Source organism: Pocillopora verrucosa, chromosome 9 (genome assembly GCF_036669915.1).
Source record: "Pocillopora verrucosa isolate sample1 chromosome 9, ASM3666991v2, whole genome shotgun sequence".
Taxonomy (NCBI): Eukaryota; Metazoa; Cnidaria; class Anthozoa; order Scleractinia; family Pocilloporidae; genus Pocillopora; species Pocillopora verrucosa.
The window spans coordinates 5,902,529-5,916,537 of record NC_089320.1 but is presented as its reverse complement, the minus strand read 5'-3'; the positions used below and the strand labels follow the sequence as shown (position 1 = coordinate 5,916,537).

Here is a 14,009-nt window from a genome sequence, read left to right as displayed (position 1 = left end):
TGTGGGTTCCTTACCTATTCCCCACATTAATGGCATCTCCGACGGCACCAACTATAGAACCTAAACTAAAGGCTCTCGATGCCGAGCTTCAACTTTTTGTTCTAACGCGCAGGGAGACTAACGCAGTTGTGGAAGCAATGAAAAAATAGCCCGCTATGGAGAAGCTTTAAGGAAAATTGTGCACCGTCATGCACTCTCACGCACCGAATAAAAACTATTGTGGGCACTGTTACCAAGCGAACTGAAACCTACAACGTGCAAGTGACCGGGACGGAGCAAAACCTTGACAGCATGTTCTTAACCCGGACGACTTCAACCAGTTATGAAGAGCTCTGCCGCATGGACGTCTTTAGACTTTGAAGACCAAACTAATGGGAATCAGAGCGTGGTGTGTGGAGAATTCCTCGAACAGCTGAGCTGCAGCCCTAAAAGCTGGTAAGAGACCGGCCTTCCCTGGAAAAGAGATCATCCTCTATTACCCTCCAACAAATCGGGAAGCCTGAAGCGACTCGGAAGTTTAGTCCAACGACTAAAGAAAACAGGAAAGCTTGACAAGTATGATGCAATCATTCAAGAACAGCTACAGGAAGGAGTTACAGAAGAAGCAGAGATGCCAGCAATTGAACGAAAATTCTACATCCCCCACAAGGCCGTCGTAAAAGAGAGCGCCGAAACTGCTAAGATGCGGATTGTGTACGATGCCTCAGCAAGAGCTTGACTTAGTTCCCTCCCTAAACGACTGCCTAGAAGGTGGACCACCCCTACAAAGCCAGCTCTGAAAAGTACTTCTAAGGGGAATGTTTCATGCAATGGCCCTCTCTGGCGATATTCGCAAGGCATTTCTCCAAGCGCGTATCCGCGAGCAAGACCGAGATGCACTGCCGTTTCATTGGTTGGACGGTAAGAATCAAAGACTAGCAAAGCAAGTACTAACTATACCTCGCCGAGAACTGATCTCTGTTCACATAGCTGTGAACCTTTTGAGAAACGTGCAAGACGCGCTTCAAGGTTTCCCAGTAACTTCCCTACACTGTTGGCTCCACAGCAGCGTTACCTTACATTGGATATTAGGCGGAGGAGACTACGAGCAGTTTATGGCTAACCGAGTACGGAAGATTAGAAAGCATGTTGAGGTTAGCTGACGGCAAGTACCAACTAAAAATAATTCTGCAGATCTTGCCAGCCGTGGTGGACTGGTATCTAAAGGGAACCAACTATGACGGAGTGGACCACTGAGTGGCTTAGTGACCCTAGGAAATGGTCAATAAACCTTGTCACCGCACCCAGTAAGGAATCCAACCGAGAGGCGAAAACTAAAAAGGAGCTGTTTGGCCGTGAAATCTGACGATGAGCTCGACGAACTTATTGCCAAGAACTCATACTGGGAAAAATGCTAGAGAAATAAGAGCAAGTAGAACAAAGGGTCCTCTCACAACATAAGAAATTGATTGGTGCTTTATGCCTGCAGTCTAACGAAAGCCTTGTACCTAGAAGTCTTACCAAATCTAGAAACCACTACCCTCATGCCAAGCCTAAAACGTTTCATCGCTGAACAAGGACGACCTTCGAAGATTCTCTCAGACAATGAAAGGACTTTTGTGGGAGCGACAAAACCGATGAAAGAAATCCAGAAAGACAAGCAGATGCAAGGTTACCTAGCATCGGAGAAGATCACATGGAGATTCAACCTGAGCCGAGCACCCTGGTGGGGCGGCTAGTTTGGAGCGCATGGTGGGCCTCTTTAAACGCACTTTCTACAAAGTAATTGGTGGAGGAATGCTAACGTGGTCAGAGGTGAGCGAAGTTGTGCTCGATGTGAAAACTCACCTAAACTGCCGCCCCTATCGTATGTGGAAGATGACGTTTTGAGAAAACAATTATAAAATGAAAATCACGTCTAACCACGGTAATTACAAAAGTAGTGTCCTCAATAGGGCTATTGTGGGGAATCTCCTGTCTCCAAAGGTTTAAACAGGAATTAAATTTCAAGAACCTAAGTTATGATAAAACAAACACCCACCCCTGTTAAGACACTCAATATTTACCCTCAGAAGTTGGAGATCTTGGACACATGACCTTCACACGAGGCACCGTAAACACAGAGGACGCTGGTAAAAGCTTCCCTCGTTTTAAAATTTCGCGGAAAACCTGGTAAAGTAGATAGGTGGCTAAAACCCAACGTTTACTAGCACGTCTACCAATGATCTACTCTCTCAGTTATTGGAGAGAAGAGTCCACACAGAGACTATGGTTTACTCCACACTGCTAAACTTGCCTTTATTGTTTCCTTTTGAATGACTGACAATTCATTTGTCTTTCAGTTGGTGCATTACATTTAGATCTGCTAACTTTCCAAATATTATGATGGTAAAGATCTCAGGAAGCTATGTTGAGCTTTTTAAATGTTCCCCTTAGAGCGTGAGATAGTATAATTAAAAATGAGCACCTGGCTCTGATTCTAAACGCTACTAAGTTTAAAAATCAAAGAGTTAATAAGGAAGAGTTTAATACTTCTTTAAAAATCATTTTAAAAAGTAAACTAAGATTTGTTGCTGTGTGCAGCTCACTAGTACTTATATGAAAAAAATTTTGAAAATTGACTAACGCTATTACGTTCAGCATAATTCAGAACTAACTCCTTCAAAGAATACACATAAAATGTTTATAACTAAATGAATTTTTAAATTATACCTATTGCAACCGGGTATGGTCATGATATTCAGAATTTTATACGAAAATTAAAAGAAACCCTAAGCTAGATAATTATTTCTTGAAAAGGCTAAGTAATGAAAACATTCTATTCAGTTACATCTTCCGGTCCTTTTGGGGAGATCCCTGTTTCATGCGCAGTAGTTTATGCAGGACGTCTTGTGTATGTGGCAGCGCGTTCTCTAAAGCGAGGGACTGTTTCCTACACAGGATGCGCTTGTCCCGGATGTCCTTCCTTTCCTCCAAGAACTCAACCAAGTTTTCTTTCTCCAAAGCGCGGTCAAGATCATCCACTAACTGTGATACGAAGAAATGCAGGATGCAGCGGGGGACTGTGTCACACACATTCATTTTAAGCACGTTGAAGCATCGCACCACGTTCCTTTTTACATTCTTTATCTCCTCGTGTTCCTAGGGAAAGAACGATAAAACTTTCTATAGTGTCTTTCTAATAGAAAATTTTGCTGGAGTAACTGCAGAATACCCTGCCACTTTGGTCCACCTCATTTATATGTGTCGGGAGGCTTTGAAGATCGAGGCATAACACAATAGACGCTATTCTTATTCAGTGACATGTAAATGAGTAGCAGGGTATTCTGCAGTTTAGCCATTTTCTGATCAAGGGATACCCACATATTCCAATTTTGTGCGCAAAGCTTACAAGAAGTAGCGTTACTTTAAACTGAACACATAAAAGAAATTTAAATGTTGTTCGTCCAGAGTAAGGACCGACGGCAATTTTCACCATCTATCGAAAATTCTGCCAAACCCATCCCCAACTGATAGGAGGCTTCAACCCACGCATTAGCACGCTGCTACAATGTCAGTTTAAAAACTTTTATATCATAATCTTACCTTACAACAACCAGCAGTGGATCAGAAAGTGTCTAAGTAAGCAAGCGACTAGTAATTGGCCATTTAAATTTGCTCTATTTAAAGAAACTGGACTTAAGCTCGAGAGGCTTTCTATAATCGCGAAACTTTTCACCATGCTGTTTTCTGTGCGAATTAATTACCTTCGAGTGTTGGTACGTTTCATCAGTTATTTTGTGTACTTATGGTGCTGTTTGTACCGTTGCGTAATGTTACGTAATTACGTCGAGTAATTTGTAAGTTTTGTGTATAAATTAATTCATAGGGATCAATGTTTACGTCCACTTTTCAAGAAGCAGCGTTATCGTTTTCGTTTTTCGCCAATAAAGCTATGCACCGTTATGGTAAATATTTCTCTTTATTGTGAGTTTATTTGTAACTTTCCGTTCTCCAAAATGTATTTTCCTACTCGTGTTTAGTACCGTAGGCGTATGGATGTTTTAAATAAAATGATGAACACAATTACGCATGACTTCGGTTACAGTTTCCATCATGCAAATTACCCTAAACGTTCTCAGTTCTCACCTTATACATGAGACTGTGTGACCCAGAACCGTCTATCTCTTTAAGCAGCTTCTCAGGGTAGAGATTTTTCGCAAGGTACTTCATATGACTTGTCGTCTTTGACGTCATGCATGGATGAGGCTTACTACGATCTACCAGAGGAAACCCTTCCCAGACGCTGATCTCTCGAGGTGTGGGGATTGGGGCGAAAACGATATCAGTGCTCTTTTTCTGCATTTCAAGGAATTGTCGGATGAATTCCGTAGTCTGTTCGCGTTTCTTGTCAAAAATCTTGCTGACAACTTTCGCTTCAACTGCTTGTTTGAGTGTGGGAAACTTCGACAAGGCTTGTTCGATAGCCTTTTGGACGATATCTCGCAAAGTTGCCTCGACATTTCTGACAAGATTCTCTGACAGGGGTAGCAACCTATCAACTGGGCTCAGAAGCGTGATTGGTTTACCATTGGCTTGTACTCCTATCGAAAAAACAGAAAAGTGATTGACTGCATCGTTCCATTGAAAAACAGTCTAAGAACTTACCTTTATGACACCTATATTAAGGGGACATTATTTCAGAACCAAAGGTATACCCTTGAGAGAGGGGCCAAGGTATGACTTTTCTTCCTCTAAAGTTTATTGAAAGTACACTTAAATTAAAGGGAAGCTTTTCCGCGCCCCGAAATGTAACCTGAAATGAGCATCCACTAAATAACCTTTAAACGTGTTATCTTCATTGAAGGGAAAACTCCATTCATGAGGCACTTTTTCAAGTCCCAATAGTGTACCCAGAGGGGGGGGTCTACTTTAAAATTTAGAACACTTTCGACACTCATTGAAAATTGCACTATCCAGAAACGGGACGAAAATAACTCTATGAAAGGAATATTTACTATGAGCTTTTCAGCCTCCTACCCTGAAATTTTCCAAATTAGCTTAACCAGAAACAAATGTTTTGTTACAGAAAGTTTAAGAAGCTCTTAGTTAATACCTGTATACTTCTCATACAGAAGCCTCTGCAGCAGCTGACTGTTTTCACTGCTGTCTCCAAGAGGGGCAGCCACGCCCTCCAATTTTCTTTGTTGTCTTCGTATTTCATCGTCATTACGCAACTCCAAAGGATCCACCTGTGACAAATTTTATCCAAAAAAAGGTGATAATAACTCCCTTAGCCAATGCTTTAGTTCGGCGTATCTCATGCCCAATTTCCCCTTTTGAAAGAGTTTTAGACCATGAATTCAATTTCTATTCATAGTTGGAGCTCTGGGAAAATTTAGGTTTTTTTTTGCTCTGTTCTTTGTTCCTGTGGTTAACAAAGATGTCTGACTCAAGTAGCTCTTACTACACCTGCAAGTATGATCGGAAAGGCTGAAAAAAGAAACAATTGAATGCTGGAGTCTTTCTGAGTGCTTTGTACTGTATTCATGCCGATCGTAAAAGTCGTGCTTTCAGTGATGTATAAGAAGATGTTTGACTAAGTAGTTCTTTCTTCACCTACAAGTATAATTCACGAACGAGTGTAACTTGGAAAGCTAAAATTAAAAACAATTGAATGCCAGGATTGTTCTAAGTGCTTTATTTTAAAATAATTATTATTATCGTTATTTAGAATAAGTTAAATTTCCCTTATATATCGTACTATAAGTAAAATTTTCGCCCATCACTTTGTGATAAATGACTACTCACCTATAACAAGACACTAAAGACTATAAGCCAAAGACACTCACCCTGAAAACTTCCTGGTGAAATGAATTAAACAGCTGCCTGACACGCTCCCCTCCAGCTGTGTTAGAAGTATTATTGAAAAGAAGTTTATTTAACTCTCTTATTAGATTTTCTTTCAGTTTCATGGCCACTCCACCCTTGCCTTCGCTCGATTCTGGTACCTCGCTGTCCTCTAGTTCCTCAAGTATATCGTCCACCTTATTGGATCAAAAAGTTGTGATACTAAGACACGACACTATCATTATCACATTATCATTCATCAGGTGGTTACGGATCTAGGAGCGATAATGCCAATCACTAAACACAGAGGAAAAAAAAAACAGAGAAAATTTGGATTATTTTCGACAACCAATAAAATTTTCCCTTAAGACCGTGAGTCCTGGTCCGGGTGAGGCTCGAGCGGTCAGCTTTTTGCAAAAATTTCCAGTGGTCTCCCAATGGTGCTAGCCTGGCAGTAATCAAAAAATCCCTTCTAACAAACGATTTTGTAACCTCTTTTTTTCGCCTCCTCATTTGTGTCACCAGAATAGGAATTTCTGTGATCATCTTTTCAGCCAGTAAAGAGATCATGGTGTCCATGAGTCGATCAATTCCACAGACATGTTGAATGTCCTTGTACTGAGGATGCCGCGCAAACCATAGTTTTTCTTGAACACGAGTCGTTTCAGCGTCCCAGTCCTTCTCTTTTGGATCTGTGCCATCTTTCCCTGAATGTTATATTGAAGAAAAAGCTGAAGAAACGCCCATAAATTTTATCGAATTAAATTAGACCTGAATCACACAAAATACATTCCTGTCCAGTAGATCAAGTTTTCCCGGAGAAAGAAATCATGTATTTCTTTCGTTTCGTCTCACTGCCCTTCGAGCTGGATTGGTTACAAAAAACACACCCTCGATCAATCAGGTGCCAGACTACCAATCGTGACTCCTTGGTTTCTTGTGTTTTCCACTCTTCAGGTTATTACACGTGTTTGCCCTTGTTCTTATTGCAGGGGATATTGTGATATTTCCCTTGTCATCAGGAAGCGATGTGACTACTTTAGCTATGCTTTTGCGACCCTCAGTAGAAGAACGTTTTAACTAATACCTTACAAGTCCCTAACTACTGGTGTAAGCTAAGTTATGGACTCATTTCAAAGTGGAACAAACTGAACAATCATATTTTACCTCGCAGTACAATGAATCGGTTATCATCCAGTGTGAAGCTGGATCCATTCATGGCCACCCTTTTCCCCATATCATCGGATTCTCTCAACTTATCTGGCTTGGTAAGTGCACAGATTGTGCGGCTCCTAAAATCTGGGGCCTTTTGCATGACAAGGTTTATTGCACTGTCACCTGTGGGGTCCCCTACTTCAGATACTATGACGATAATGCTGTTAGTGTTTTTCTCGATGTATTCCAAAACTAAATTTTGAGTGACGAGGTTCATGCGTGGATCGTCATTGGCAAAATGAGCGCCAGGAAGGTCGACCAAGGTAAGAGTCGTGAATTCGGGGCCTGGAGAAGAGGAAAGAGTACGAAGTCGAAATGATCTGAACAGTGCAAGATATATTAAGTTTAAATTTCAGAATGGACTTAGAACTTCTATAGAATTGAATGAAGGAATTTTCAAGACTGGCAGGAAACAAAAAGCAGTTAAAAAACTTCTCGTTTATTTCACATTCACTCAATGCGAACTGCTATCTGCTATGATAAAACGACAACGATATTCACATATCGATCTCTTTAAATGAGATCGATATGTGAAATCTGAATTCTAGTTAAATTAATATATCTTACCTTGCAAAGTAACATTAACAGGGGTTTTCGAAATTGGAGTTCCCTCTTCCTTTGGTAAATGTGCTGTGATTTGGTTAAGAAATGTCTCCACGGTATCATCCTTAGGATTCTCCACAGCCCCCCCAATACCCGGTATATCGCATTTAACCTCCACTAGGCTCCTCTTGCCGTTTCTTAGGTTGAGTATTATGGGATATGTAGTGCGGGCCTGTAAGGTGTTCGCGGTTTCATTGCGGCGCATTGGGAGAAGATATCGCCCGATCAGACGGTTTATCAGAGTGGTTTTTGCCATGTTTTGCCGACCGACCATGACCAGATGTGGAATGTTGAAGGCTTGGCGTAAAGTGTCGTTACTTATCATTCTTTGAATAAAGTCAAGAACGACGCCAAATTCACTACTTTGGCCATATTTTGCGACAGGTGTTTCGGTGACTTCACCAGACATGGTTTACTATCTGCAATGATGAAACAGACCATGGAGGAGTCAGTCCGTATTTATCCCTGGGGGGTGAGGGAAAGGGGATATTTTGTGGGGTGACATATTTTTCAGGGGGCTCATAGGGGGATCGGTGTCGCCGCTGAGTATTTAAAGGGAAACCGTAGCAAATTAACCGCTAATTAACTGCTATAGAAGAGGGAGGGGACATATTCATAGTACAGAGCTTTATGGGGGGATCAGGTCAATGTTTTTTAACCACAATTAGCAGTAATGTCGCAATTTGATTGGCCAATTTGTCTTTGTCACGTCAACGTGTCACGCAATGGTCGCGCACTGAAATAGTCGTCAATATTGTGGTAAGACACAAATCGTTCACTCGCCTGCGCCTAATGAGTCGGCAACATTTGACCGCTGTGATGACGAATATCATTGTCGATAAGAGCTCAGACAGCGCTGAACCAATGTCTACAACTAATGATTAATCCCCAAACACTTTATACCAAAGTTTGAACAAAAAAGCGAAATTATAATGAATGATGAGGTAACCCTTATAGTAAAATTTCCAGACTACCTTAAACAAAGTTTCACATTTAAGGTTTGGTTTTCGACAATGAAAACCAATTTTAAAAAATACCAGTTGTAATATTGAGCAACAGAAAAATTTGTTCAAAAATTCCGAACCGCGGGTATTCATATTCTTTAGTCCATGACATACACGAAATGTGTCTGATTGTGAACTTTCCGTAGACGATGAACAAGGAATCACACCAGCGCATTTCAAATGATGTCACTCAGCTTACCTTTGCTGCCGGTTTACACGCTTCAACTCTTAACAAAAATTCACCGGTTTAAAATTAACCGGATTAAAATTAACATTGAAATATGATTATTCTGATTCAATCTTCGCACACCGCTACACTTGAAGGAGGTGGTGAATCTATTTTGGAATATATGAAACCGATAATTTTCTTACACATGTAACTCAGACAGTTCTGACTAAGGGCAACGTTAGCATCGTTCTATTTATCAATTCCTTAATCAATCCACGTAAAGAAAATATAATCCGTTTTTACTGTACATGTCCAGGCGCAGACCGTAAGTGCAAAATGCCGGCCGGTTAAATTAACCGCCGACGGGACTGAAACTTAAGCTAGATTTGCTTACAGTCGAGCGTAAATTAACTAAAGGTATACAACAATGTGCACAACTGTGAACGATTGCCTTCTAAAGCGTCATGCTCTTCGAAGTCTTCAAAACAGAATCGTCAAATCATTGCGAAACGAAATCTCAAATAAATGTCAGAACCGAAGCTACTGGTATAGGCAAATGTGCTTGTTTACAGAGTGAAAGTTATAATTCGAAACCTTCGAAGAGGTTCACAGATGAGAAGGGCGAGTTGCTTTAACCTTGCTGAACTGGAAAGACAAAAACACTAATTGCAACCGTCATAGATCAACTGCCTAACTTCTGATAAACACTGGCAGTTGAAATTATTTGTGGTATTTTACAATATGGGTGACTAGAAACCGTAATCCATGATTTTATCAATTAGTAACCTTACCTGTCGATTCGCGTTAAAATCTCCGCGAACACGTACAAATTGCTTCAAGGTTGGACCGTGCGAAATAGTCTAAAAAATTATCAGCTTTCTGCTAGGAAACACGTTGATTTAAATGAATGAATTGAAGTTTGAGCGAAGTCCTTCTTATAAGAAAGCTACCCGGAAACTGCTCTCTGCTTTCTTAGAAAACCATACGTGACCGCACAAATTTGCATGAAATTGAGGTAACTTTCGATCCGTCGGGAGGGTGGGTTTAGATATTTCACCTTCTGCGACCTCCTTCTCAGCGAAGACCTCTCCAACACGTCTCAATTGAAGTAAATTTTAGCTGAATAATGCTATCTCCTTTGAAAACGGAGAATATTTTCTCCATTTCTTGCCAAACAAACTGATATAATTTGTGGTATGTGCATATTTGAATAAGTAACCGGAAATGGTGCGTTGCTTTCTAAGAAAGACGGACGTCATTGAGTTTGGTTATAAGAAATACATATTATTTGTCGGAAATTCAAGTTGATATTCAAAACGAAACTCCCTCCTATAAGCCAATCATGCGTTTAACAGTTACCAGCTGCCGTCATCACACATTCAAATAGAGAAGAGACCAGGGAAAACCCCAGCGTTGTTTTTCCGGAATCAGGGCTTTTCTAAGTAATTGGAAATCGAACTCGTATAAATAACGTCATCGTTCTTGGCTAATATCATAGTTATTATTCAGCGATCTAGTGTAGAAACTACACCAAAACAAATAATACAAGTTGTTATACATTTTAAAAACGGCACTCCTTCCTAAAAGCCACTAGCCAATCAGATGAGTTAAACAGCTCCTAGCTGATATCCTCACACATTCTAGAGGAGAAGAGAAGAGGGAAACCCCAGCGGTATTTTCCCGGAATCAGAGCTTTTCTTAGTAACCGGAAATCGAGACCGTATAAATAACATCATCGATCGTACTTAGCAAATATCATAGTTATAATTCAGCGATCGAGAGTGGCAGCTACGTTAAAACAAGAGGAAAAAAATTTGGCACATTACTGTCTACAGCAAATCCAGGTGAAAGTAATTTGAATTTAACCCAGAAAATTTGTGTCTAGCCGACTGGATCTGAAAGCTCCGGCATCGACGCTCTCTACTGGAATAAACCGAAACCTCAAATAGCAAGGTAAGAGGTAATTCGAGACCCGTAATTCTGTGAATCACAGAGATAGGTGGTGAATATTTAGTTTAGCTAATTTCTTAACTCAGGTTTCAAAGTCAAAGTATTTATTTGAGTTGAACACAAGTTCGATGTTGTCATTACCTAATAATTAATTCATACAATGAGAAAAACCACGGCGATGTGAAGACACGCACTTTACATCTACGATCGAAGCTTTCCATCGGGCAGCAAAATAGATTTTAATTAGAAACGTTCCCTTTTTTAATCTCGGCTAAGCAATAAATGTAGGTGTCTTTTAAAAACAAATACCGACGAAGGATGAGATAGGCATAAGAATACAGCCTCGCAGACCGGAAGTGCACCGTTAGCTATCGTAGGTAAAAAGCCGAAAGTACAAAATTTACTGTTACGTGTAATTAATCAAACAGGAAACCGTACCTTTCTAGATTACACTAGTTAAGATTGGTGTAAAGCCAGTTATAAAAGCCGTGCAAAACAGGGCAGATTGCTATTGAAATAAAAACGAGAAAACTAGACAGGTAGTTTTTATTTCCATTCATTTAAACAAATTTTAATCTTCACCAGAGTCTTTAATTTTCCAATTTTTTTTTCAGTTGAAGGAAGACAATCCTGCGTTGCTTTGTAAATCAGCTATAACGTCTAACATGGCTTCACGGGGTGATGGCGTTACACCGCAACTGAAATTGTCAGAATTTTGGCATGCAACCTTTGATCGCATCTTCCAGGTTTTCAGACCGGACGAGTGGACACTGGAGCCGACCGACAGAGGAATGCTAAGAGATTGGAGACAATTTAAGGATAGCGCCAAAGTCAAGTTTCTCTGTGATTGCGGAAACTCCTGGACGTCAATGATGGGAAGGATTATATTTTGGTACAAGAGGAGTGACGAGAAAAACAACAAGAAAGAATTGAAGACGGAAGAAGAAAAATGCACAAGTGACGAAGGACAAAAAGATGAACCGAAGGAGACAAACAAATGTAAGAAATTTATGTTTAAACGAAAGAAAATTTTGCTGATTAATTCGTTGAATCTATCATACAAACACACGAGTTTATAGTCTCTTGACAGACACTGTCACTTTGAGTTAATCCACTTTGAGTCCTTTTTAGATCAATTCCGTTCTTACATCAATTACTAGATTTAACCGATCCTGATTCAAGAATTTTGCTCAGGTGGACACCTCAGGCAATGTCCATTTCCTCCAGAATATTCTAGGGGTAGCGAGACACATAAAACGTACTTTCCCTTTATCCGATAAAAACGAGGAAAAACTAAGAAACGAGGGGCTTAAGAAAAGATACGTGGTTTAAATTATTTAGTTTAAGAGGCTAAAAGAAGCGCTTTGCAGTAGATTGGTTGATGTCAAAGTGCGCTGGAAGTAGTAGAGGCTTTCAGGTCGCCATTCGCTTGTCAAAAACATCTGTGTTTAGTTTCCCTTACAACATAAAGGGATGACTTATGAAGGAAGACCTCAACTGGGATTCAGTTGTTGAAACAATATGTTAGGCATGAGAATTCTTTCTCTCTTGGTAAATCTATTCATTCTTTTTACGATGCATTATTGACAAAAAATGAACTTTTTTTTTCCTTCTTAGACTCCTTGAGGTTCAGGCTGTACGGTCAGCAGTGCAAAATGTGTGAAAATGGGTTATTCATCAATCCGCAGTGGTACGAGGACGAGGTCAAAAGAGTTCTGCAAAACGTTCATAAAAAGATAGGAAAGGTAATTTTGACTCTAAGAAGAGTATTTACTTCAAATTAAAACAGCAAAAGTCACTTTTTCGGATACCTTGTGTATTCCATACTCATGAATACCACATTCAAATACCACGCTTACACTGCCGCTGGAACATAGCCTCACAGGCCTACAGACAGGTTATCGTGAAAGAACCATAAACCCTGCTTTGCTCAGACAAAACGTCCCATTTTTATAAGAGTGATGTGTCTAAGAATAAGCCTTGGGTAAAATTTGTACAGTTCTTCAAACAGTCAGCAGGAAGTTACACACTGATTTACATCAGGTTTTCATTTGACGCATTCAATAAATTGTCACTAAGGTGATAGTAAAATTCAAAAAAGGTTAGTGGTGTATGTACACAAATCACTTGTTCTAACTGTTATATCGGCCTTCTGAATAAAACTGGACATCTCTTTAGATCATCAATGAAATAGAGCACTTTTCAATCGAGAAAGGAAACTAAATCACCGGTGCATTTGGTTTCCACGCTGTGTTTATGGTATAAAAAACTCACGCCATCTTCAAAGCTAATCGTACTCAAAACTCAAACCGACTACACCAGGCAGTTTTCTCTCTTTCAGTCTACTTACTTGTGGCTCAATGTAATAATTTGATATGGGCCGTTGGGATCGCATCGGTTTTGCTTGCGTCACTCTTAATAAAATTGTACTGTATGTAGTAAAAATGATCCTCTCTTCGTTTTTCAGGATTTCTACGAGTTTCCACAAGAAGACCCCAACAATAGAAAAAGACACGGAAGAATGCGCCAGTCACATGACTCCAGACGCTGTCAAGCATGCCAAGAGGGGCAATGTAACAGCTGAATCACTAAAAATTGAATTTATTGAAACACCAATTAAAAATAGTTCATTTCAAAATGTTATTATGGAATTGTACCTCCGTGCTGTGTTCTGCTTCCTAAATTTATGACGCGAGAAAAGAAATCTGGTGCGCAAAAGCTTCGGCTTGATCACTACACGCTGTTAGGTAACTGAGCCCGCACTCCTTCCCCAGAAGACAATCGAGGACTGGACACGAGAAAACTGTAAAAATCGAGCCTGGCAATAACTTTTCGAGAAAGACTGGTCTTAGTCAGACCCACCTACCTCCTAGGTAATTTTTCCACGGAAAAGGTAACACTCATTCGCTTTCCATTATCAGTGTAGAGAATAGAGATCTCGCTAAGAACAAAGAGATGGTTATTGCCGTCTACATTATGTGAGATGGAAAAGAATGATTCTATCAACTAGTAGATGTGAGACCATAACTGACCATGCAATAATTATCATGATTATCATCAATTTCATTATTATCTTCATTGTCATTATTACCTAGTCTCGTACCCAGACCTTTCACGGCCAAGCGATCTTAAGCATCTCAGTAACAGTTACAGTTACAGGTAGGATCTGGGTACGAGATTAATTATCATCATCATCATCTGTTATAAAAAATAAAGTCAGGTGACTTTTTGATAAGGACAGTAATGCTGATTCGCTAATT

At 40.0% G+C, this 14,009-nt stretch overlaps 2 protein-coding genes across 2 annotated transcripts; one reads left to right on the top strand and one right to left on the bottom strand.

Moving 5' to 3' along the window:
- Positions 1-2,251: 2,251 nt before the first annotated feature.
- On the bottom strand, positions 2,252-9,957 carry LOC131775620 (uncharacterized). The gene is made up of 8 exons (XM_059091729.2): positions 9,591-9,957; positions 7,591-8,045; positions 6,976-7,308; positions 6,301-6,515; positions 5,811-6,005; positions 5,075-5,210; positions 4,108-4,562; positions 2,252-3,120 (listed from the first exon to the last, which is right to left on the bottom strand). Exons 2-8 carry the CDS (start codon positions 8,033-8,035, stop codon positions 2,806-2,808), a joined length of 2,094 nt encoding a protein of 697 aa, XP_058947712.2. The 5' UTR covers positions 8,036-8,045; positions 9,591-9,957; the 3' UTR covers positions 2,252-2,805.
- Positions 9,958-10,568: 611 nt separating this feature from the next.
- LOC131775611 (receptor-transporting protein 3-like) lies at positions 10,569-13,584 on the top strand. Its single transcript, XM_059091715.2, has 4 exons — positions 10,569-10,752; positions 11,364-11,748; positions 12,367-12,494; positions 13,217-13,584. Exons 2-4 carry the CDS (start codon positions 11,415-11,417, stop codon positions 13,331-13,333), a joined length of 579 nt encoding a protein of 192 aa, XP_058947698.2. The 5' UTR covers positions 10,569-10,752; positions 11,364-11,414; the 3' UTR covers positions 13,334-13,584.
- Positions 13,585-14,009: the final 425 nt, after the last annotated feature.

What these genes read in the sequence shown, in the direction of transcription:
- LOC131775620 (XM_059091729.2), bottom strand. Translation starts at nt 8,035, where the DNA reads ATGTCTGGTGAAGTCACCGAAACACCTGTCGCAAAATATGGCCAAAGT. An exon ending in CCGATTCATTGTACTGCGAG is followed by an intron (nt 6,516 to 6,975) that starts GTAAAATATGAT and finishes TATAACATTCAG; the next exon opens with GGAAAGATGGCACAGATCCA. An exon ending in TTCACCAGGAAGTTTTCAGG is followed by an intron (nt 5,211 to 5,810) that starts GTGAGTGTCTTT and finishes AATTTGTCACAG; the next exon opens with GTGGATCCTTTGGAGTTGCG.
- LOC131775611 (XM_059091715.2), top strand. Translation starts at nt 11,415, where the DNA reads ATGGCTTCACGGGGTGATGGCGTTACACCGCAACTGAAATTGTCAGAA. An exon ending in ACCGAAGGAGACAAACAAAT is followed by an intron (nt 11,749 to 12,366) that starts GTAAGAAATTTA and finishes TTTCCTTCTTAG; the next exon opens with ACTCCTTGAGGTTCAGGCTG. An exon ending in TTCATAAAAAGATAGGAAAG is followed by an intron (nt 12,495 to 13,216) that starts GTAATTTTGACT and finishes TTCGTTTTTCAG; the next exon opens with GATTTCTACGAGTTTCCACA.